Raw genomic sequence first — 23034 nt, forward strand, 5'->3', positions numbered from 1 at the left:
TTAAAGGGGTCATATGATGCGATTTCAAGTTTTCCTTTCTCTTTGGAGTGTTACAAGCTGATTGTGCATAGATAAGATCCCTGAAGTTGCAAAGACTAAAGTCTCAAAACCAAAGAGATATTCTTTATCAAAGTTAAGACTCTGCCACGCCCCCCTAAAACGGCTCGTTCTAATACACCCCCACATATCTAGGTCACTATGTGGAAATATTTGCATACTGCCGCCCAAATGGGTACGCAAAGAAAGAAGGCGTGGTTTCAGTAACCGCAGTTAGTGTTGAAGCAGCCATGTCAGGGAGACGCTGTGTGTTTCTAGGCGAAAGCAAAAGTTCTTTATTTGGCCTTCCAGTATGGAACACATCAAAGTACCACCAGACACCAAAGTATCCTATACCATCACTGTACCGTGTACCGGCTTTCTTACTGAACTTAAACTCCAGCTCACTCTTCTGAAACTTCGCACAGTCTGCCCCACAGTCCTAGCAAAGGAGCAACAGTTGCATACAATAATAAATATAAAAACCAATGTAAAATAACGAAACTTTATAATATAATATACTATGTATGAAGACATTTTATGGTATATTATTATAACAATTTCAATTTGTAATAATTCCATCATGAATGGAATGTACAGTATGTACTCATTGCTTTCTTTCAGAAAACACAAAATCAGTACAAAAATAATCTTAAAGCTTATAGCACCTGTATCTATTAATAACATAATAAAAATGTGTATGAGCACATGTAATCTTATTAAACGTCTTTATGAGTACAGTTGTGGTTTATGCGTCAAAAGATACTCTACAGCAAATACCGATGTTGATAAACATAAATAAACTCATACCTTTGCCATCTTGATCATTTTCTTGGCGATTTCAATGTCTCCCTGATGATTCTGTCCGATTTCTGCAATAATGAAACACGGGTTGTTCCCTCCGATCATACGACCGGGACATAACTCAAATTTAAGAGGCATTTTAAATCCAAATGTACAAACACAGCTAGAAAATTTACACGCGTCAAACGCCGAGATGAAAGACCCCGTAGAACTTCCGGGTTTATTTACGCTCACGCCCATGCGTTTCAAAATAAAGTTCTCGTCAATAAAAGACTGAACTTTTCATTATTCATCATCTTTACGGGGTTCTTGTTAAACTCCTGAATTTTGCCACATGTGGTTCAGATGACTAACCACATCCAAATTGGTTTAAGAAGAATCATTAGAGAAGGACAAGGGTATAAAAAAAAGGAACAAATGGCTATTATTTGCATTTTAAATATATTTATATACATACATGTAAATGTGTGTGTATACACACACACATATATATATACACACACACTGAAAAAAAAATTATAAACGCAACACTTTTGTTTTTGCCCCCATTTTTCATGAGCTGAACTCAAAGATCTAAGACTTTTTCTATGTACACAAAAGGCCTATTTCTCTCAAATATTGTTCACAAATCTGTCTAAATCTGTGTTAGTGTGCACTTCTCCTTTGCCGAGATAATCCATCCATCTCACAGGTGTGGCATATCAAGATGCTGATTAGACAGCATGATTATTGCACAGGTGTGTCTTAGGCTGGCCACAATAAAAGGCCACTCTAAAATGTGCAGTTTTACTGTATTGGGGGGTCCGGGTGGGGGGGTCCGAAAACCAGTCAGCTGCACATTTTAGAGTGGCCTTTTATTGTGGCCAGCCTAAGGCACACCTGTGCAATAATCATGCTGTCTAATCAGCATCTTGATATGCCACACCTGTGAGGTGGATGGATTATCTCGGCAAAGGAGAAGTGCTCACTAACACAGATTTAGACCGATTTGTGAACAATATTTGAGAGAAATAGGCCTTTTGTGTACATAGAAAAAGTCTTAGATCTTTGAGCTCAGCTCATGAAAAATGGGGGCAAAAACAAAAGTGTTGCGTTTATAATTTAAAATACACAAAATATTCTGCAAATATCAATATTAAGATTTCAAGTTTATAAGTGTATTGCAGGACTCTAACATATTAAATCAATTCACTGGCAATAAAAGTACATTTTGTGTTTAATCATTTTTAATGTACATATCTGTGACATTAAATATTAGAGTAGACATACTGGACAAACATTTGTCCAGTTTATTGATTCATTCATACAGACTGGGTGAATCGATAAACCTAAGCATATGGTGCCGAAAACACAATAAAGGCTTGGCAACAGATCAGCGTAAGGTGCAAAGGACAACGTGGCTGTCTCCATGAAATATCCAAACAACAGAAAGCAAAACAGACAGAACTGGTGATTAAACCACAACAGTTTTTTATAGCGGCCTCTCTGCAACAAATACCCCTTAGTTTCAGTGTACAAATAATAAATAAAACCATCCTTCATATAATTAAACCATTCCTCAAAATTACACTCCTTACAATAGGCAATTGATCCCAAATAATATAGCACCTATATGTGTAAAGTAAAAACTAAACAAATAAAAGTTTTTAAGTTCAAGCTTAAAAGCCACTATGATCCTAACAAGGACATAGCACATGATTGGCCCTTGGTCTTTGAGTCTGTAAATGATTGGTTCCTGGTTTTCGAGCTCTTTCAGTAAGTGCGGCGGGTGGTGTAGTCCAGTACCATGCTGGCAGCACCCAGCAGCGCAGGATCCTCCAGCTCAGACACCATGACTTTGGTCCCCTGCGCCGAGAGGAGAGCTCGCTGACTGATCACCTGACGAACTGGATTCTCATAGTGCTCTGACAGGACACCAGACAGGATGACCAGAGACGGGTTGATCATGTGCAGGATGTTCACAATCCCCAACCCCAGGGCAGTTCCCGCTGTTAGGGAAGAGTAGAGAGACTATCAGTGCTTTTCTTCATCACAAACCTGCTTGAGAATAATGTATGTACTTGAATATGCGTCTTACCTGTGTGGAGTATGCTCTCAGCTTTGGAGTTGCCAAGGCGAGCAGCGTTGATGAGATGAATAGCGTTCACCTGTTCTTTGTTATTCACAGTCATTCCTTCAACCAACAGCAAGTCCTCTGTCATCAAACATGAAAGAAACACGTAATTACAATGTTTTACTTTAACTTGGTAACATTTGTTATGCACAACTCCTGTAACCAAACCTTAGGACGTTACTATTATTTGTGACCCTGGACCACAAAACCAGTCTTAAGTCGCTGGGGTATATTTGTAGCAACAGCCAAAAAAAAAACATTGTATGGGTCAAAAATTATCGATTTTTCTTTTATGCCAAAAATCATTAGGATATTAAGTAAAGATCATGTTCCATGAAGATATTTGACTGTAAATATATCAAAACTTATTTTTTTATTAGTGATATGCATTTCTAAGAACTTAATTTGGACAATTTTAAAGGCGATTTTCTCAGTATTTAGATTTTTTGCACTCTCAGATTCCAGATTTTCAAATAGTTGTATCTCGGCCAAATATTGTCCTATCCTAACAAACCATACATCAATGGAAAGCTTATTTATTCAACTTTCAGGTGATGTATAAATCTCAGTTTCAAAAAATTGACCCTTATGACTGGTTTTGTGGTCCACGGTCACATTTAATGATTCTGAATGAGACCGTAAAAATCAAATCCTAGTGTTTATTAATTTAAGAAAAGCTTCAAAACTATCATTATCTAACAATTACAGATATTAAATGTTATTAAATTATAGATATTAAATGCTGCTAACAAAACCGCTAACTATATTGAACCTGTTTAAGTTTTTTTATGACACTAACTACTGTATACAGTATAATTAAAAAATAATAATTAATAAACAGTATTTAAATATTTTTTTATTTTGATACAAAAAATAATAATAATGACAATGTCAGGTTAACAGCAGTAAATCAGTTTTAGTAATTTAGTCAAATTTAGTAATATTATGTAATATTAAAAACATATATTTCATATTACACATTCATATTTTTGTCTTTAAAGAATGAATAGATAAAAGCTGGTGGAATGAATGGAACAAGTTCAGACAAACACCAACAATAGTGAGGGTTCACGTCACTGTCAACTGTCCCGTTTTACAGAAATATAAACCAGTTTAATTGTTCCGTATCAACTGAAAAGGAAATACTTGCAAAACTGAAATGATTTGCGACAGACTGGGTGAGGCTGATAAGTGTGTTTTAGAGTAACTGTTGTGTGTCTCACCGTCATGGAGTCTCTTGGCTTCTCTCTGCAGGGCGAGACCTGATGAGTAGGCCTCTATGCAGCCGTGGCTGCCACACATGCACTCTGGTCCTTCCAATGAGACCACAATGTGTCCCAATTCTGCCGCACAAAATGTGCTGCCATGGATCAGTTCATTATGCTGGATTATACCACCTCCAATTCCTGCACATATAAACATAAGGCAAAGGTAATTACAGGCAGAATCACAGAAGTCAAACATAAGTAACAATTATATCAGTTTTAGTCTTTATGCAGGTACACGGCATTAGAAATCGGTTTGATCATGTATTTCTAATACTCATATACTGTACACACACCTGTATCAATTAAAGAGAAAACCATTATTTCACAATGTTTCCTAGTTCACTCTCAGAAAAAGACGTAATTAGTGTGCCATGTTTGTCCCCATGACTTACTATACTAGGATACAGTCAAAATATTTGCATGTAATGCAAAATAATGGTTTAGATGTCTTTTATAAAAGTTCATAACTGAAATGGAAAAAATCTAAGTGAACAAGCATAAAAGTAACTTAAAACTGTTCAAAAAGCTGAGGTAGATAAGACTTTTTAAAATGTTTTTGAAAGAAGTCTCTTCCCCAGGCTGCATTTATTTGATCAATAACAGAAAAAACAGTAATAGCGTAAAACACAATTTAATATATCTGTTTTCCATTATAATTTATTTACAAATATTATTCCTGTGATGGAAAAGCTGAATTTTCAGCATCATTACTCCAGTCTTCAATATCACATGATCCTTCATAAATTATTCTAATATGCTGATTTGATGCTCAAGAAATATTCCTTATTATCAATATTGAAAACTGTTGCATTGTTTAATATTTTGGTGGAAACGGTGATAAAAAAAAAAATTCAGGATTCTTTGATTAATAGAAAGTTTTTAAGCAGCATTTATTTGAAATATAACTATCACATGATCCTTCATAAATTATTCTAATATGCTGATTTGATGCTCAAGAAATATTCCTTATTATCAATATTGAAAACTGTTGCATTGTTTAATATTTTGGTGGAAACGGTGATAAAAAAAAAATTCAGGATTCTTTTATTAATAGAAAGTTTTTAAGCAGCATTTATTTGAAATATAACTTTTTTTGTAGCATTATAAGTGTATGTATTGTCACTTTTGATTAATCTAATGCATCCTTGCTCAATAAAAGTATGCATTTTTCAAAAATAAAATCTTGCTGACTCCAAACATTTGAATGGTGGAGTATATATATTAAAAAACATGAATATAGTATATAATTTATATAATATGTCATTTAAACAAAGAGTTACCTACAGCTGTTACCTTTTCAAATGGGGAAAAAAATCAGGCATAAATAGTACTATTTACCCTTCTATGAAAAGTCAAAAACGGTAAAAACAGTATCCAGTGTGACAACTTTATAGGGTTAGTTCCATCATCAGCCCGGAACTGCTTCCATGTACAACTGTTGGCACAAGCTACATTAAAGTGATTATTACGTTTTGAATATGGATATTTTTCTTACAAAAACGCATCGATTCGCTACCATCGCTACAGGAGGCCTTTGTTCACCCCCCGGAGCCGTGTGAGACACTTTTTTTATGGATGGGCGCTTTTTATTTAACTTATGTTGGGCTTATGCATGCAACACCCGCTGAGTGGCATTAAACAGCTTGAAAGATCAAAGACAATTTTTAATATAACTCCGACTGGATTCATCTGAAAGAAGAAAGTCATATACACTTAGGATGACTTGAGGGAGAGTAATTTATGGGCTAATTTTCATTTTTGGGTGAACTAACCCTTTAATTCCACTCTCTGCCAGGTCTTATTCTTTGCATTATCAAACAAAGGGAAAGCCCACCATCCTAGCAACTAGCAGTAAGGGACATAATAATAGGAACGGACCGGTTCCAGTGATAATGGTGACAAAGTTCTCTACGCCTTTCCCGTGGCCAAACTTCCTCTCAGCAAGGGCGGCGCAGTTGCCATCATTATCGACCCACACAGGGAGATGAAGGGCGCTAGAAATGGGTGTACGGATGTCCACCGAACTCCACTCATTTATTAGCTTGGTGGAGTGGAGGACTATCCCATCTTGTGGGTTCACACGCCCCCCTGTGCTCACACCTGAAAGAAATAAGACAGTGAATGAGTGAGTGAATTTACAGACACATAGAAAAAGACTCAGGACAAACGCAGACATACCGACACCCAGGATTCTGCAGTTGAGGTGAATGGCGTCAGCCATGGCCTGTTTGCACATGGTCAGAATCAGTTCTATCCTCTCCTCAAATGTCTTTGGATTCAACTGGGTATATTTCTTAACTACTTTACCCTGAAACACAAGCACATATTTACAAGATGAAATCTTCAATATATGTCGATATATTAATTTTTTTACGCCTAACTTCATGTCTAAGGAAATAAAAAAACAAACAAATATGAAGCAACAAAGGCAACCTGCTATTAAACCATCACAATGAAATTTTGCAGGAAAAAAAAAAAAATCACAATAAATTACATCACCTTTAATTTTTTACCCCAATTATGTTCCGCAAGATACACTACCATTCAAAACAATTGGGATCAGTCAAAAATTCTCTCTTTTTTTCTAAACAAATTAATAATTTCAGCAAGGTTGCTTTACATTGATCTAAAGTGACAGTAAAGACATTTATGGTACAAAAGATTTTGAATTTTATTATTCATCAAAGAATCCCCCCAAAAAATGTATCACAAAAATTATGCAGCACAACTAATAATAATAATATTGAGAAATGTTTCTTGATAAAAAATGTTTTACAAAAAATAATAAGAGATTATTTCTTGAGCATCAAATCAGCTTGTTAGAAGGATCATGTGACTGCTGAAAATTCAGCTTTGCATCACAGGAATAAATTACATTTTAAAACATGTTCGAAAATGATCTAAAATGGTTATTTTTAATTGTAATAATATTTCACAATATTACATCTTGTCTGTATTTTTGACCAGTAAATATAACCTTGCTGAGTACACTTTTATAGACCATATACTTTTGAACAATTTTATGCATGCAAATTAAAAAAAAAAAAAAAAACTGCTCAAATAATCTCTATTTGCTACCACAGATTGGCCTTTTTTTCCTTTTATATTGTTGATTTGATTATTTGTCTTAAACTGGTACCTCTTCATCACTCTGACTGGAAGTAAGGAGCTTGTGATAGTTATACACCTAAACCAATAAAACACCTGGTCAAACTGCGGCATTCCAGGACATATTTAAATATAGATGGAACTTACTTGATCATTTTAGACTGCTTGAGCACCAGTGTGATGTTCATGAAATAACAGGTCAATATATCAGCCAATACGATTACTTGGCTGATATTTAGCCCTTTTGAGATTGTAGTAATTTTGCAAAATACATAATATATTCAGCAATGCTTCACCATGGCCAAATACAGAAAAATAAACTAATTACATATTTAATGTTGAGTCTGTCAGTCTGCAGTCTAGGAAACTGCACCATTCACACATAAAGAAAGAGCTGATTACACAACCCTTCTGATCAAACCTGCCACTGTTTGTTTTACAGTCAGACTTGTGTGCATCAGATGAATGAAATATTTACATAAGTACTGCATATCCTGATGCATAAAAAACACATCACAATCTGGCAAACACACAGACATCCTGTAACCTAGAGCAGTGTTTCCCAACGTTTTTTCAGTCGTGGCACCCTTCACAATATTTCAATTTCTAACTTCGATATGATCATTTGAAAAGTATAGATATTCGGTACAACACGAGCACAACATAGCAGTTAGCAGATCAATGAATGAGAGGGCAGCGTTACCAGAGTTGCCCATTTACCACACCATGTTACAACACAGTAGGGCTATTGCAGACAGAAACAATACTGTACTACATCGATGTTTCCTGTAGGCTAAATTTTTGAGTGGACTTTGCTGTTCCGATTTGCATGAACGGTATACGAGTGGAGTGACTGAGCGGAGCGCACACGCATAGAGCGGGATAATACGCAGAGCGTCACACCACGTGAAAGTGAAACCTGGAGGTGAACTAATTTTCGGCAGCCGAAATTTCGGTGCATCTCTAATTATTGGCGACATCAGAAATGGATATTATATAATAGATGCTTTTTTAAACATTTTAGCAATTAAAAAATATTAAAAAAGGATTTTTTACACGGCTCTCGAACCTCCGTGAAGTTGGCCCCCACCCAACGCAAAATGTCAGCAAAATAGTCTCAATCGTTTGTGCTCCGTTTGTGCTGATTTGTGCTGTAAAAAATGTCGTTTGTGCTGCTTTGGTTTTTTAGGTATTAAAATAGTATTTATAGGTCATTCTGAGGTCACTCAGCCCCCCAACATACTCCAAATTCACCCCAAATAGTCTCGTTTGTTTGTGCTTTGTTTGTGCTGGTATGTACAGGTAAAAGTTTCGTTTGTGCTGCTTCGGTTTTTAAAATATTAGACATTGAATTATATGCGAGGACGTCACCAGCCCCCCCACATGCTCTAAATTCATGAAAAATGTTCTTGTTTGTTTGTGCTGGTTTGTGCCGTAAAAAATTAGTTTGTGCTGCTTCGGTTTTTTAGATATTAAAAGAATATTTAATAATCATTTTGAGGTCACTCAGCCCCCCCACATGCTCCAAATTTACCCAAATAGTCTCGTTTGTTTGTGCTTTGTTTGTGCTGGTATGTACAGGTAAAAGTTTCGTTTGTGCTGCTTCGGTTTTTTAGATATTAAAAGAATATTTAATGATCATTTTGAGGTCACTCAGCCCCCCCACATGCTCCAAATTTACCCAAATAGTCTCGTTTGTTTGTGCTGGTTTGTACCGGTATTTTTGTTTTTACTGTCTTTTTTAACAATACAGTTGAAGTAATAAGTAATAAATTCAAACGGCAAACCAAATCACATGAAATAGTTGCACTCACTTAATTGTTAGTAGCCATATTCATTCAATTAGACCAATTAAACGAAGAAAAAAAAACTAGGCCTATTTCATTTTGTCTTTACATAAAAAAAATAAAGACTTGATATACATAGGCCTATTTTCGTTTCTGCGCACAAATAAAACATGCAATAGCCTACTGTTTCCAGGTCCGTGTAGCCTATACTTTTGCATCCATTCGTTTTTCCTTTTTTAACCATGACGAAAAAAATGAAAAAAGAAGGATTGTTGTATTTTTAAATGCCATCCTGAAAACCAAATTTGAAATTAGAACCGTACACAAAATGCTGCCCGAAAAAGTAAAATATAGATTTTTTTAATGACTTTTTGCACTTTTAATAAACAACTGAAAAATGCACAAATTAATATAGAATTTTTTTTATTTTAACAGGTTTTCTTTGGCCAAATTAGAAGTAGGCTAATGCTTCTCTTGCACATTCAGTTTAGAACTATATGTCTCTGCGCTAGATCATTGATGGGGAGCTGGGCAATTAATAGTAAATATGACCAAAACAGGGTATTATTATTATTATTTGTATATGAATAATAAAATCGCTATATATGCGCATGTCAAGTATTTGTGGGAGTATTATAGTATTACTATATGATATGGAGGCGCCCGCGCAATCTCTCCATTTTTTTTTTCCTGCAGAAAGAACTTAGAATATGCTACTCCGTCATTTTTGGATTTGCTTTATACTGTGGAGATGGCCATCAGCGTTGACTAATCTGTTGACTAGGAAAAAATCTTTAAAAACGAAAAATATTACCAGCACAAATGAAGCATAAACAAACGAGACTATTTGGGGTAATTTTGAAGCATGTGGGGGGCTGAGTGACCTCAGAATGATCACTAAATAATATTTTAATATCTAAAAAAAACCAAAGCAGCACAAACGATTACGGCACAAACGAAGCACAAACGTTTGAGACTATTTTGGGTGAATTTGGAGCATGTGGGGGGGCTGGTGACGTCATCGCATATAATTCAATGTCTAATATTTTAAAAACCGAAGCAGCACAAACTAAACTTTTACCTGTACATACCAGCACAAACGAAGCACAAACAAACGAGACTATTTGGGGTCAATTTTGGAGCAGTGGGGGGCTGAGTGACCTCAGAAAATGAGCAATAAATATTATTTTAATATCTTAAAAACCGAAGCAGCACAAACTAATTTTTTTACGGCACAAACGAAGCACAAACAAACAAGAAATTTTTTCGTGAATTTGGAGCATGTGGGGGGGCTGAGTGACGTCATCGCCTATAATTTAATGTCTAATATTTTAAAAACCGAAGCAGCACAAACGAAAATATTACCTGCACAAACCAGCACAAACAAAGCACAAACAAACACTGACCTAGAGCATGTCCCTCATCTTCTAAAAGATGAATTGGATCTCAACACCTGACTCCAGAGGTTTGCTCTGCATACCTTCATACAGACAATGGCGACACGCAGGTTGGTCCCTCCCAGGTCAACAGCAAGTGCACTCTGTGTCTCCAGAATGTGGTCGATATCTTGAGAGATGCACTCCTTCACTGCTGGGAAACAGAACTTTTTCTGTAGTGGCTCAGAAAGGTTAATGGACTGCATGAACTTCAAGATGCGTTGGACCGCATTTCCGTCCCCGTCTGGCGAGTCCCCAGGTTAATGACAGGTGTTCCGAACGCCCCAGCCTCACGAACTCCACAACTGCTGTTGCCGATCATGCAGCCGGCATGTGCCACCAGCTGGATGAACTGATCGAACGGAACATGCTTCACCGCACGGAAGTTCGGATGCTGCTCAATTCCCTTCCGCCTCATCACACGAACCATCTCCTTACTGCCTACATGACACAAAACACAGAGCAGTATGGTTTTAATGGGGCAGAATTTTACTACACTTCCATTGCATTTATTCAGAGATTTAGATTCAGAGAAGAATTCCTAAGACTGTTTCAACCGGCAAAAGTTTTTTAACAATTAAATAAAATGTCTGGCTAATAAAGAGTCACAATTACATTTTTTACGAGTTTACATTCAATTCAGACTACAATTCTGATATATTATATTCAGTGTTATTGTTAACTAAAACTAAAGCTATTAAAAACCATGGGGGTGGAAATATCATGCTTTGGGGCTGTTTTTCTGCAAAGGGACCAGGACGACTGATCCGTGTAAACGAACGAATGAATGGGGCCATGTATCGTGAGATTTTGAGTGAAAACCTCCTTCCATCAGCAAGGGCATTGAAGATGAAATGTGGCTGGGTCTTTCAGCATGACAATGATCCCAAACACACCGCCCGGGCAACGAAGGAGTGGCTTCGTGAGAAGCATTTCAAGGTCCTGGAGTGGCCTAGCCAGTCTCCAGATCTCAACCCCATAGAAAATCTTTGGAGGGAGTTGAAAATCCGTGTTGCCCAGCGACAGCCCCAAAACATTACTGCTCTAGAGGAGATCTGCATGGAGGAATGGGCCAAAATACCAGCAACAGTGTGTGAAAACCTTGTGAAGACTTACAGAAAACGTTTGACCTCTGTCATTGCCAACAAAGGGTATATAACAAAGTATTGAGATGAAATTTTGTTATTGACCAAATACTTATTTTCCACCATAATTTGCAAATAAATTCTTTAAAAATCCTACAATGTGATTTTCTGGATTTTTTTTTCTCATTTTGTCTCTCATAGTTGAGGTATACCTATGATGAAAATTACAGGCCTCTCTCATCTTTTTAAGTGGGAGAACTTGCACAATTGGTGGCTGACTAAATACTTTTTTTCCCCACTGTATAAGCAATTTTATGGCAATGGTCAAAATATAATTCCTTTTTCTGGAACTTCAACAAAAATTTTTGTTAAAAAGCAGACATAATAAAATAACATATAATACATATGTTATATGTTATAAATGTAAAATAGAATAATATATTATAATAACTGAAGTCTGTATTTTAACTAAAATAAAAATGAAAATATAAAACAAAATCTAATACAAAATATGAATAATGATTAAATTGTGTCAGCATTTTTTGCCGATACCGATATTAGGGAGTAAAAAAAGACTGATACCGATATATCGGCCGATATTCTTTATGTGTAGGCTATATTATAGTACAGTATAGTCAAAAGTTTGGACACATTTCCCATTCGTGTGTCCAAACTTTTGACTGGTACTGTATATAGAATACAGTATATAGCCTACATAAACAGAATATATATACATAAACACATTTTTTGCAATAACTCAAATGTGGTGATCAAACACTTATAATGATGTGACAAACAAAGGCCTATGTACTGGAGGCAGGGTATTTAACAATTTAACAATAAACGTTATTATTCAAAATGAGTCTGACATCAGTGCACTTAACAGTAAACTTCACTTCACTTATTATAAATAACTTGAATAACACAAATAGAACAAAATATATATAACATGGATTAAGGTAACTGTGTAGGGCAAGCAAGCTACTGCCAAACCAACAGGGGCAGGGTTATGCAGGAAGCACAGCTTTTCCAAATGTAAACATCTAAAATGAATAAATAATAATAATGAATAATATTTTTTTCACAAACTCTGTGTTATGTATTTTCTGGTAATCCAATGAACATGCAGGACATTCGTATTTAAATCGTCTTTTTGCAGTTTAATATTCACAGACACAGTCTATATATATATGTACTGACCTGTTTTTTATTTATTCATAAAAAATAAGACAAATTCCATGAAATTCCGCGTTATACAATAAATTCCGTCTGCATCGCGGAAATCATAGGGCTCTACTAATGTAGCAAACGAATATGATAAGCTCATTGTGAGAGTAAAAGACAAGGGCATTGATGTTTATTTACTTAGCATTGAGTCTCTCCAAGTAGTACACCGGACGCGAGCGGCGCGACAAAATACAATAGAATTATATTGTATTTTGTCACGCCGCGCGATGTGATGTGACTGATGTGATAAGCATGAGTTCTGGGCCGTGGCATGGCCGGTAAACACCAGCATTGAGTGGCCGCGATCAGCTCTGTAACACAGGCTTTAATGCGCCACAGACGCTGCCGTAAAGCACAGATCAGCTCTAGTCTCTTACGTCACTGAATCTGCTGTTAAAATGAACCATCTATTCATCATATCATCATGCAAAACAAAGAACTAGAATCATTGTAATGTGATGATCAAATATAGGTGCGGGTGGCTGGCTGGCGGATAATTTGAAGCAGAGGACTCGGGTGAAGTTTGAGCTCATCCACGCATCTCTACACTACACTGACCTGGGTCCAGTAACAAACAATGGAGCGCGCTCTGCTGGACAAACTAAGTAATTACACAACTCAGAAGCATTTAATCTGCGTAATATGTTCTGTAAAATAAAAATTTTCATATCGGCAGCATATTCGCCGATACATCGGCCGATAATATCGGCTAAACGATATATCGGTCGGGCTCTAACTGTAACCACTACCGTAAAATGACTCAGACTGTAATATACATTTTTGGTCATGCCACCCACCCCCTCCTTGTGTTTCTGTAAACAGAATGGAGTTATGTTCCAATGAAAGACACAACAACTCTGCTTTGACTGCTGCCTCCTATAGTGTCTACCTGTCATTAACACCAAACTCAAAACAAACCATGACTGTTTTGTCTGTTAGAGTTGTTAAGAGTCCTTGGAAATTATCTTATACTGCTGATAAATCTGAGAAAAAAGAAAAACATGAAAGGTCAGACAGAAAGAAAATAAGAGCTGACCTGCATCAATATTCGGGAAGAGAATAAGAGTTCTCTTGTTGAAGGAGATGACAGCGTCCAGCATTAACTCATAGATCTTAATGGAATTCTGGATGTCTGTGGTAACAGGATGCTGCAGAGCTACAATATAGTTCTGTTCTTTCACATCATCCCCTGTTTTAGAAAAATAAATCACATATACATAAAGGATAGCATTAGTAGTTTTTAACAAACTTAAAATGAGTTATTTTGCACTGTTTTGATAGCATAGTCTTCATTGTTTATCTCTAGCAACTGCTATCTCATCCCATTCATCTATAGTACATACCAATCCAAGACTTGATGATATCAGTATAATCATCTCGTTGGTGGGCGGAAAGCAGCTTGTCGTAAGACGGGCAGCCAGCCAATAAAATGTGAGAATGGTCTTCGCACATAGAGATGAGGTGTCTCTCAGCCGAGCGCGTGCAGACGGCATGGTAGTGTGCCAGTTTGGAGATGGAGTGACGAATGGAATCATCAATGGTTCCGCTCACTTCTCCACCTTCCAGGTGCAAAATGCGAATGTTCATTAGAGCCGCTGCTGTCGCCAAGGCCAGCGCGTCGAAACGGTCGCCATGAACGAGCAGAATGTCAGGAGCGAGACGCTGGAGGACGTCGGGAAGCTTCACAAGCGCGAGACCCACAGACTCCACCATAGCAGCTTCATCCTCACCACGAACAATGGTGTGCAACTTAGAGCGAATATCAAACTCATCCTGCTCAATCATACGGAACGTGTTTCTGGGAAAGAGAGAAAGAAAGTAATCATACATTGATTTATTTGTGGTATCCAGCCACAATATCAACATTGACCGCCACAAATAGATTTTCCAAAATGCTTTGAATTCGTTGAATAAACATGAGCACTGCACGTTTCAAAATCAAAACGCGGCGTGGGTGTTTTTATATGAATGTATCTTTGAAGGGCACCTTTCTAGGTCTTTAGAAAAGTTTCGATGTCATTTTCAATGAATCTTTCTTATAATGCCCGATAAAGTAGCGTTTATGAGCGGAGCACTGTTTTGATTACAGCTGTTACCGGGGAAACCGCTATTTCGCTCCTAAAGCGCCTCCTGCTGGCAGAGAATGAATGTGCATTTTCAATCAGTGCATCTGCTGTTTTATATATTGCCTATATTTCCCCTGGGGGAAGTGCCCCACAGATTGTAAGTCTGTGGGAAACACTGAATCATTAAATATGACTTAGGGCTGCAGCTAATGATTATCTGGATAATTAATCTGATGATTATTTCAAAAAAATTATTTTTAAGAAATAAAAATGATTTTACTTAATATATTAATTTTAATCCATCTTTAACAAAATTGTTATTCCCCATCCTGTCCAACGCTGTCCTCTAAATTGTTATTCCCCATCCTGTCCAACGCTGTCCTCCAAACAATGCAATTTGTGCAATATGAAGGCAATCAAAACAAATATAATTAATGTATAATCTAATATTATTTAAATATAGTTTACTTTTTTTTTTTACAATTTGATTCGGTTACGATTCACTGGGCTGCAATGCGATGATAAAATCTTTTTTCTTACTGTGTGACTACTTGGTACTTTCAAAGCAAGTATTTGTAATGATAAATAATGAATTTACTTCCAATAACTTAAAACTTCCAATAATTTAAATAAAGCAGAAAACTGCTGTCTCCATTGCGCGTATGCAGGAAAAAACTAAGCTCACACATTCCAAAATCACTGGAGAGAGAATCAATTGTTTTCTCTATGTAGGCTAAATGCAGTTAAACATTACTGTATGTGCAAAAAGTGGGGTTAAAATTTAAACGTATATGTAGCATATATACAGCATATGTAAAATCACTAAATTAAAATTGATGATAAAAGAAAATATACAATTATTCATGTTACATGTAGAATTTTAAACGTACATTTAATGTCAAACAAGAAATATTTTAGTAGTGACAATTATTGCATTTCTATTCTATTTACGCACTGTCCGTTTGACGCACATACTCGTGCTGACACTCGTGTACTGAAGTCTGTGAAGTTTAACGGAAACTCGCTTGCTGACAGGACGAGCCTTTATGCAAAATTGAAATACTCATGGGACTTTCGAAATTTTACAGACAAGGATACATTTGTACATTTTCAGTTTTGCTCAATAATATTGATTGAAGCACTTATATGACACATTCTCATGTTTAGGACAACTTAGGTCACGCACTTTACCCGCTGCAGCTCACTCTGCGTCCATCGCTGTTTTCCAGATTAATCAATTACTAAATTTGTTGAGAATTATTTTTAGTAATGATTATTATTGATTTTCACGATTCGTTGGTGCAGCCCTAATATGCACCAAAGAGCAATAGCTTCTAAAAGCTGTTAGAAAGATCCATCACAATTCAGTATGCAAATAAATTCAAGAAAGAATATCAACTAGGATTTAGCATGCAAATATTATAATGGCATCTTCGCTGTATGTTACGATTAGAATGGCAAGTATTTTACGTCAATTTTCAAATTTTGATTTTATATTTATTTAGCATCAAATACTGAAATGATGTAGAAAGCAAAGCCTGAATGGTAAGAGACTGGTAAGAGACTTCTAGCCACCATCAGCAGCCCACTGTGAGAGTCAAACTCCCACCATCAAGAGCTGCATTCCAACATTTCCATGGCAACAGTGAGACATTTTGCGGATTCATTTTCTGAAGCTCTCAAGCCCAGATGAAGATCTATGGCAGTGTTTCCCAACCTTTCTTTAGTTGCGTCACCCTTTGGAAATTTTAACAAATTTGTGGCACCCTACAAAATAAATTGTCGCAATATTTCAATTTCTAACTTCGATATGATACTTTGAAAAGTATAGATATTCGGTACAGCAGGGAAGAACTGCAGAATATACTGTCATACAGATTTTTTTAATATAAAAAAAATTTGTCCATCAATGGTGGCAATCAGTGGGAAACACTGATCTATGGCTTATCTTGTTCTTTGCATCACTGCTATGAGACATTATCACCTAAGTTACAGTCAATGTCATCATTTCAAACCTGTAGGGCTTTCTTTCATCCATGAAACACACACAAAAAGATTTTGAAGAACCTCTCAACTGTTTTTGTCTGTACAATGAAAACCAGTGGGGACCGAAACAATTTTGGACTACACCGACTTTCAATGCACACCGACTTTTGCCTTCCAAAGGAGGAACAAAAGCATTTCAGGTTTGGAATGACAAAACTAATTTATTTAGAGTTATGTTTGTCAGTTGCTCTGATATGCAATATCCCTTCAACAATTTAATATAGATCAATTAAACAACTTAAAAAATTATGAACAGCATAATCGAGCAGTCTTACCCGTAATCGTCAATGAGATGTGACCCCAGCACCACCACCTCCAGGTCAAAGATTTCAGGGTGAGACTTGATGCCGAACATGATGGGTGCGAGTTTAGAGTAGTCCGCTCTGTTACAGGTGGCCACGCACACGCGTAATCGTTGCTTCAACCTCTTCTCCGATCGCTCCATCTTCTCCTGTGCTTGCTGGGTCCTCAGATAGTAAAGCTCCTAAATGAGGAACATGATTACAAATCTATACAGTATTCTGGAAATTATAGAAGAATAAAAATGCTAATTCAGTCACAGCTAAATGCATGACATGTAGCTGAGAGCCTTATTGCTTTTGCAAAGTGATTACTACATAAGCAAATAATTAAAAGCAAATTCATTAAGTGCCATCCTTCCACTAGGTGACATAGTCCCTGACATGTAAACTAAAGTTAAATAGTGCAACTTGAACCCTGTATTGACAAATCAGCATCCCAGATTGGAACTTGATCTGTTGGTAAAATTTATATATTATTATTATTTTTTTTTTTTAAAGAAGTTAATACTTTTATTCAGCAAAGATGCAATAAATTGATCAAAATTTACAGTAAAGACATTTATAATGTTAAAAAGGTTTCTATTTCAAAACAATGCTGTTCTTCTGACCTTTCTATTCAAAAAATCCTGCCAAAAAAAATCTATCACATTTCGCAAAATTATATTGAGCAACACAACTGTAATAAGAAACGTTTCTTGAGCACCAAATCAACATATTAGAATGGATTCTGGAGGATCATGTGACACTGAAGAGTGGAGTAATGGCTGCAAAAAAAATCAGCTTTAAATATATTAGAATAGAAAAATAATACAGAACAATATTACAGCTTTTACTGTATTTCTGATCAAATAAATGCAGCCTTGGTGAGCATAAGAGAAAATGTCAAAATATTACTAATTCCAAACTTTTGAACAAGTGTATTTTTAAATAAAAGAGAAAACAGAATGAAAATAGAATTATAGTAAATCAGAGCAAGACTTTCATGCCAGGGGTTGCCAAATTTGAGAGGGATCATACTTACATGCGTATTCCTGACCTGAACACTCTGAGGCATGAAAACAGAATAAAGAAAGAAATGAGGTATATATTGCTATGTCACTTCATAGTGGAATATAAAACTATGAATCCATTACGAAAGCCACCTGCCTGACTACACAATCCTTTACTGCCCTTCAGCACACACTGCTAAACGCTCTTTCAATGCCAGAGGACACCTTCAAACGTTTGTACCTTGTATTTGGACACTGACCATTTTAAAGACTTTAAATCTGTTTTACAAGCATAAAGTAAACAAAACAACTGGAAAGTAGCAGAAGCAAAGTACATGGAATGGGCTATGCTTACAAGTGCCAAAGTCCCACTGCATTATAGGGAAATAACCAAACAAGCTAAAGTCAAACTATATTTAACCCTCTAAATCCTGACACATGAAATAATAGTCCGAAAAAAAATCTAATTGGAAAATTGAACTGTTTATTGAGCCTTTAGACAAAATATAAAATAAAAGTGTAAAAAAAAATAAAAAAAAGTTACATGCAGAAGGCTAAAACTGAGCAAAAGTATGCAGTTTGGTTTAGTTGCTGATATTTATATGGCCAAAACAGAAGATGAAATTCTGATAATGTACATCAATGAGATTGTTATAACAGTACAGCAGATTACTCGCACAAACTTTGTAATAAGTGTAGCGTCTGGACCAATCAGACACACCATTTTTCATTTGATTTAACAAATCAATTATTCATTAGATTAACAAACGTTGACAGACCCCTCACCCAATTAACATACTGGGTGCCAAGTTGTCTGTGAACAAGGCCCAGACCCTGGTTACCATAGCAACCCTGACACCAGATACATTTACGACCTAATGGCATGTTGAGAATTACCCCTCTCACTACACTTTCCATAGAAGAGACACAATGCACAGTAAAAATGGACTCTTCTCTAATTAATTCATAGGAAAACCTTTCTTTGAATGAACACACATATCCTTCAGGTCATTGTGTATGTTGTCTTTGAGATTTGATACTGTTTTATGTGGGCTTATGATGGAACCATTCATTCCTGTCATCATACCTATATGTAATCCTACCATGTTTAGTATCTATGAATTCGCCTTCTGATGATCTAAACGAGCGTGTATATTATATGTTGGTACATAGGCAATATATTAGTGTCCTGAGAATCTTTAGTAATTTCGATTCAAGTTCCATTTGCAAATTACCATGCCCTCACACAAAGGGTCGAAAAACCCTCCAGCAATTGCCAACTCCCGCTTGGAATTTCTGCCTAAGAAAGTTATTTCCCTTAACCAGGAAATTAACGTTCTTAGAATTGACAGACAGTTGACCCTGAGAGGTCAAGTAAATATCTACAGCGGATCTAAATATGTAAAATTAATTATAACTAGTTGTGATTAATTATTCATATTTCCCCATGAGCTGATTCGCTACATAAGTTGATCATTTCATGATCAAAGCTCTGTAGTTTTTATTATGGTGGCAAAACATATAATGCACTACAACATTTCTCAAAAGCCTGCTGTATCATATTTTATGATACTTACATTTTAACATTATTTTTCAAAAAATGATAAAAATGTATAATTAAGTAAACCTAAGTTGCTTCAGTCCAGTAAGTATTCATCTTGAAATATTACTTACAATATAAACATAATTTTTATGTAAAGATTTCACATAGTAAAGATATTTAGTGAAGACAAAAAAAAACATATTGTGTCATCCAGCAGGAATATAATTGTAGTGATTCAGCACAACATCAACAGAAGATATTATTATTAGAAGAGATACAGCTAGAGCCTTTCAACCATTCATACTCAAAACTATTTCAAACACAGAGGAATGCCACAAGGGTGTGTCTTGGGGCCAATGCAAATAAGTTTGAGTTTGTGGTTTGAGTCGTCTTCTGTCACAAAGCCAAAGATGACAAGACAATCGGGTCATGTCAAATGTCAGAACTGAATGCCATGACAAACCAGTTGCACCAGATATCCAAGAGATTTTATATTCTTAGATATGTACAAATGCAATATTTGTGTTCATGTTGGCTTCGTATGTTTTTGAAAAACATGTATATATTTTTCGATAAAAAAAAAAATAAAAAAATTAAGACAAGTATTCTATTCAGCAAAAAATGCAGGCCTGAATACACAAATATACCTGAATCAATATATTTTTTGAATGTACAACATTTTCCATGTCTTTTTCCATGTTGCCTTTAGTCCCTTATACTCACCAAGGCTGCATTTCATGATAAAAAAACAGCAATATTATGAAATGTTATTACAAAATAATTTAACTGTTTTCTATTTGAATATGTTTTGTAAATGTAATTGTAAATGTGATGGCAAAGCAGAATTTTCAGCAGCCATTACTTCATTTTGAGCCGATATTTCTTATTATTAATGCTGAAAACAGTTGTGCTGCTAATATGTTTTGTGGAAGCCGTGATATATTTTTTCAGGATTCGTTGATGAATAGAAATTTAAAAAGAACAGCATTTAGTTGAAACAAAAATCTTTTGTAACAGTTGTAAATGTGTCTATTGTCACCTATGTTCATGGCCTTGCGGAATAAACAGGCTACAAACTTTAAAGGGTAGTGTAAATGTGCTGTAATCTAAACCTGACCAGTGGTGGACAGTAACGAAGTAGTTTTACTTCGTTACTGTACTTGAGTACATTTTTCAAGTATCTGTACTTTATTAAAGTCCAAATATTTTTATTCAACCACCTAGATAGATTACATCAGATGGAAAAAGAAAGAATGTGATGTTCAGAACATGGTAACTACAGTAATTATCAAAGTGGGAAGTGATGCCCTCTGGGGGCATTTGGCCAGGGGTGTTTTTACACCACAGACCAGGTTTGAGAAGAAAAAAATCATTATGAAAATATAATTATATTTTCCTTATTATATTCATTATTTCCTTATTGGTTATTTTGGGAAAATCCCAAGTATTTTGAGCAGTAGGATTATAAAAAATATATGCTCATATAAAATTAAATGATAAAAGTAGCCTATATAAAACTGCAAAATAAACATTCATCTATCAGTACTTTTTACTTAAGTACATAAAAAATCAAGTACTTTTGAACTTTCACTCGAGTAAAATCGAAAACTGAGTACTTTTACTGGAGTAATATTTTATTATACGGATCTGTACTTTTACTCAAGTACTTGATTTGTGTACTTCGTCCACCACTGAACCTGACATTATTTAAACATGCATGTGAGATCTTTTACTCAAGACTACTCACAGATTCACTCACACGTGATTTTACTCTCATGATTTGACCTGAACAAGGTCTCAGACAGAACAGTGTTTGTGCTCTTTTAGCAAGAGCTGTTTACAGAACATCTTCAAGGCCAACTCCTACGCTTCCACCAAAAATGAGGTTACAACGGCATATGGCATAGTTTAAGGCAGTGCTAGGCCTTCTGGGAAATCTTCATCACTCTCACAGTTGTCCTACCATGTACTAGAGGGATGCACTAGAGGGCACTGCCCATCTGTCCCACCAGCCTCTGTGTTTCTGTCCACATAAAAATTAAAACCAGAAGTCATGTTGCTAATACCATTCTGAAGTGTCCACATCAACATACTGAGAAATCCACCATGTTTTCAACTCACACATTCATCATCCCAGCTAAAAGGCATCACAAGACTCTAGCTGCACCCTAAACATTACAAACGGGGGATAGAAGGAGGCAGAAGGTATGAGGAAAAGCGAATGACAAAATAGCATCCGACTCACGTGTGGGTTTCTAGCATGTCCTGGCATCATGGTGTGTGATTTCTGAATCAAACGGAGCCCCTTTCTAGCTGCTCTCCCTCTATTCGGCGTCTCTTGACAGCCATTAAAGCAAAAGGGAGGAGGACAGCAGCCTCCTGCATGCTTCACACAAAGCAGCTCTGGCCCAGGGGGCGGGGTCAGAACAGCTCTTGCGCACTGATTGGCTGTCTAGGAGAGAGGCGAGCCGGTTGTGTCTCCGCCACCTGCATCCTCTCCACACCAGGAAGGAGTTTAAAGTTTTAAGTGTTTTAAGGTAGGAGAGGGGCAAACCTACATACACACAACAGTTGGCAAGCATTTGTGTACAAAGAAACATCCTTCTTTGCAATAATCAACATCTTTCTTCCTTTTAGCAGATGAATCAGAATCATGTGTACATCCTTTGTACATTCTATCACATTACTATAATTGCACAACACACTTTCAACATTAAATACCTTCACAATCCTGATATAGCACATTCTGTAGCTAAATTATACCTTGAAACTTATTTTCCCAGGCATTTTAAGCTTGATTTTTTTTTCTAACAAGCCAAAAACACATTAGTTGTCAGCTTTTTATATAAAATATTTTAATCAAATAATTGAAATACATTTTCCATAATTTCCTTAATAAATCAGAATGATTATCTATATTAAAATATACAGTATCAGTCATTACAAATAAAAAGTGGTATTTTTGACTCAAGACAGGTCTAAAATATATGAATTAATGTTTGTTAATTATAATAAGTACAGAAATAAATATATATGTACAATTTTAACGCATTTACTGTATGTTTTTGTATTACTATAATAAACCTAATATTCTAACTTGCTGACAAAACTATGCTTGACAACAATTTATATTTTCAAAGTATAGCCAGTTTATTTTATCATGAATGATTCTTTTCATTTAATTACTTCACAATGAAACAATTCACCATCAACCAAATATCAAT

General features: G+C 35.8%; 1 protein-coding gene across 1 annotated transcript; it reads right to left on the reverse strand.

Annotated features, from left to right (window-relative positions):
- Window positions 1-2036: 2036 nt before the first annotated feature.
- On the reverse strand, window positions 2037-22087 carry LOC107557951 (bifunctional UDP-N-acetylglucosamine 2-epimerase/N-acetylmannosamine kinase-like). Its single transcript, XM_016241541.1, is given in 12 exon segments — window positions 2037-2828; window positions 2918-3034; window positions 4177-4359; window positions 6100-6321; window positions 6400-6529; window positions 10597-10791; window positions 10794-10993; window positions 13901-14053; window positions 14208-14662; window positions 17252-17460; window positions 18300-18323; window positions 22056-22087. Coding segments are annotated over 12 exon segments (2154 nt in total). The 5' UTR covers window positions 22086-22087; the 3' UTR covers window positions 2037-2592.
- Between the last annotated feature and the right edge of the window lie 947 nt (window positions 22088-23034).

The sequence above is a fragment of the Sinocyclocheilus grahami genome, unplaced genomic scaffold (assembly GCF_001515645.1).
Source record: "Sinocyclocheilus grahami isolate Dianchi unplaced genomic scaffold, SAMN03320097.WGS_v1.1 scaffold625.1, whole genome shotgun sequence".
NCBI classification, from domain to species: domain Eukaryota; kingdom Metazoa; phylum Chordata; class Actinopteri; order Cypriniformes; family Cyprinidae; genus Sinocyclocheilus; species Sinocyclocheilus grahami.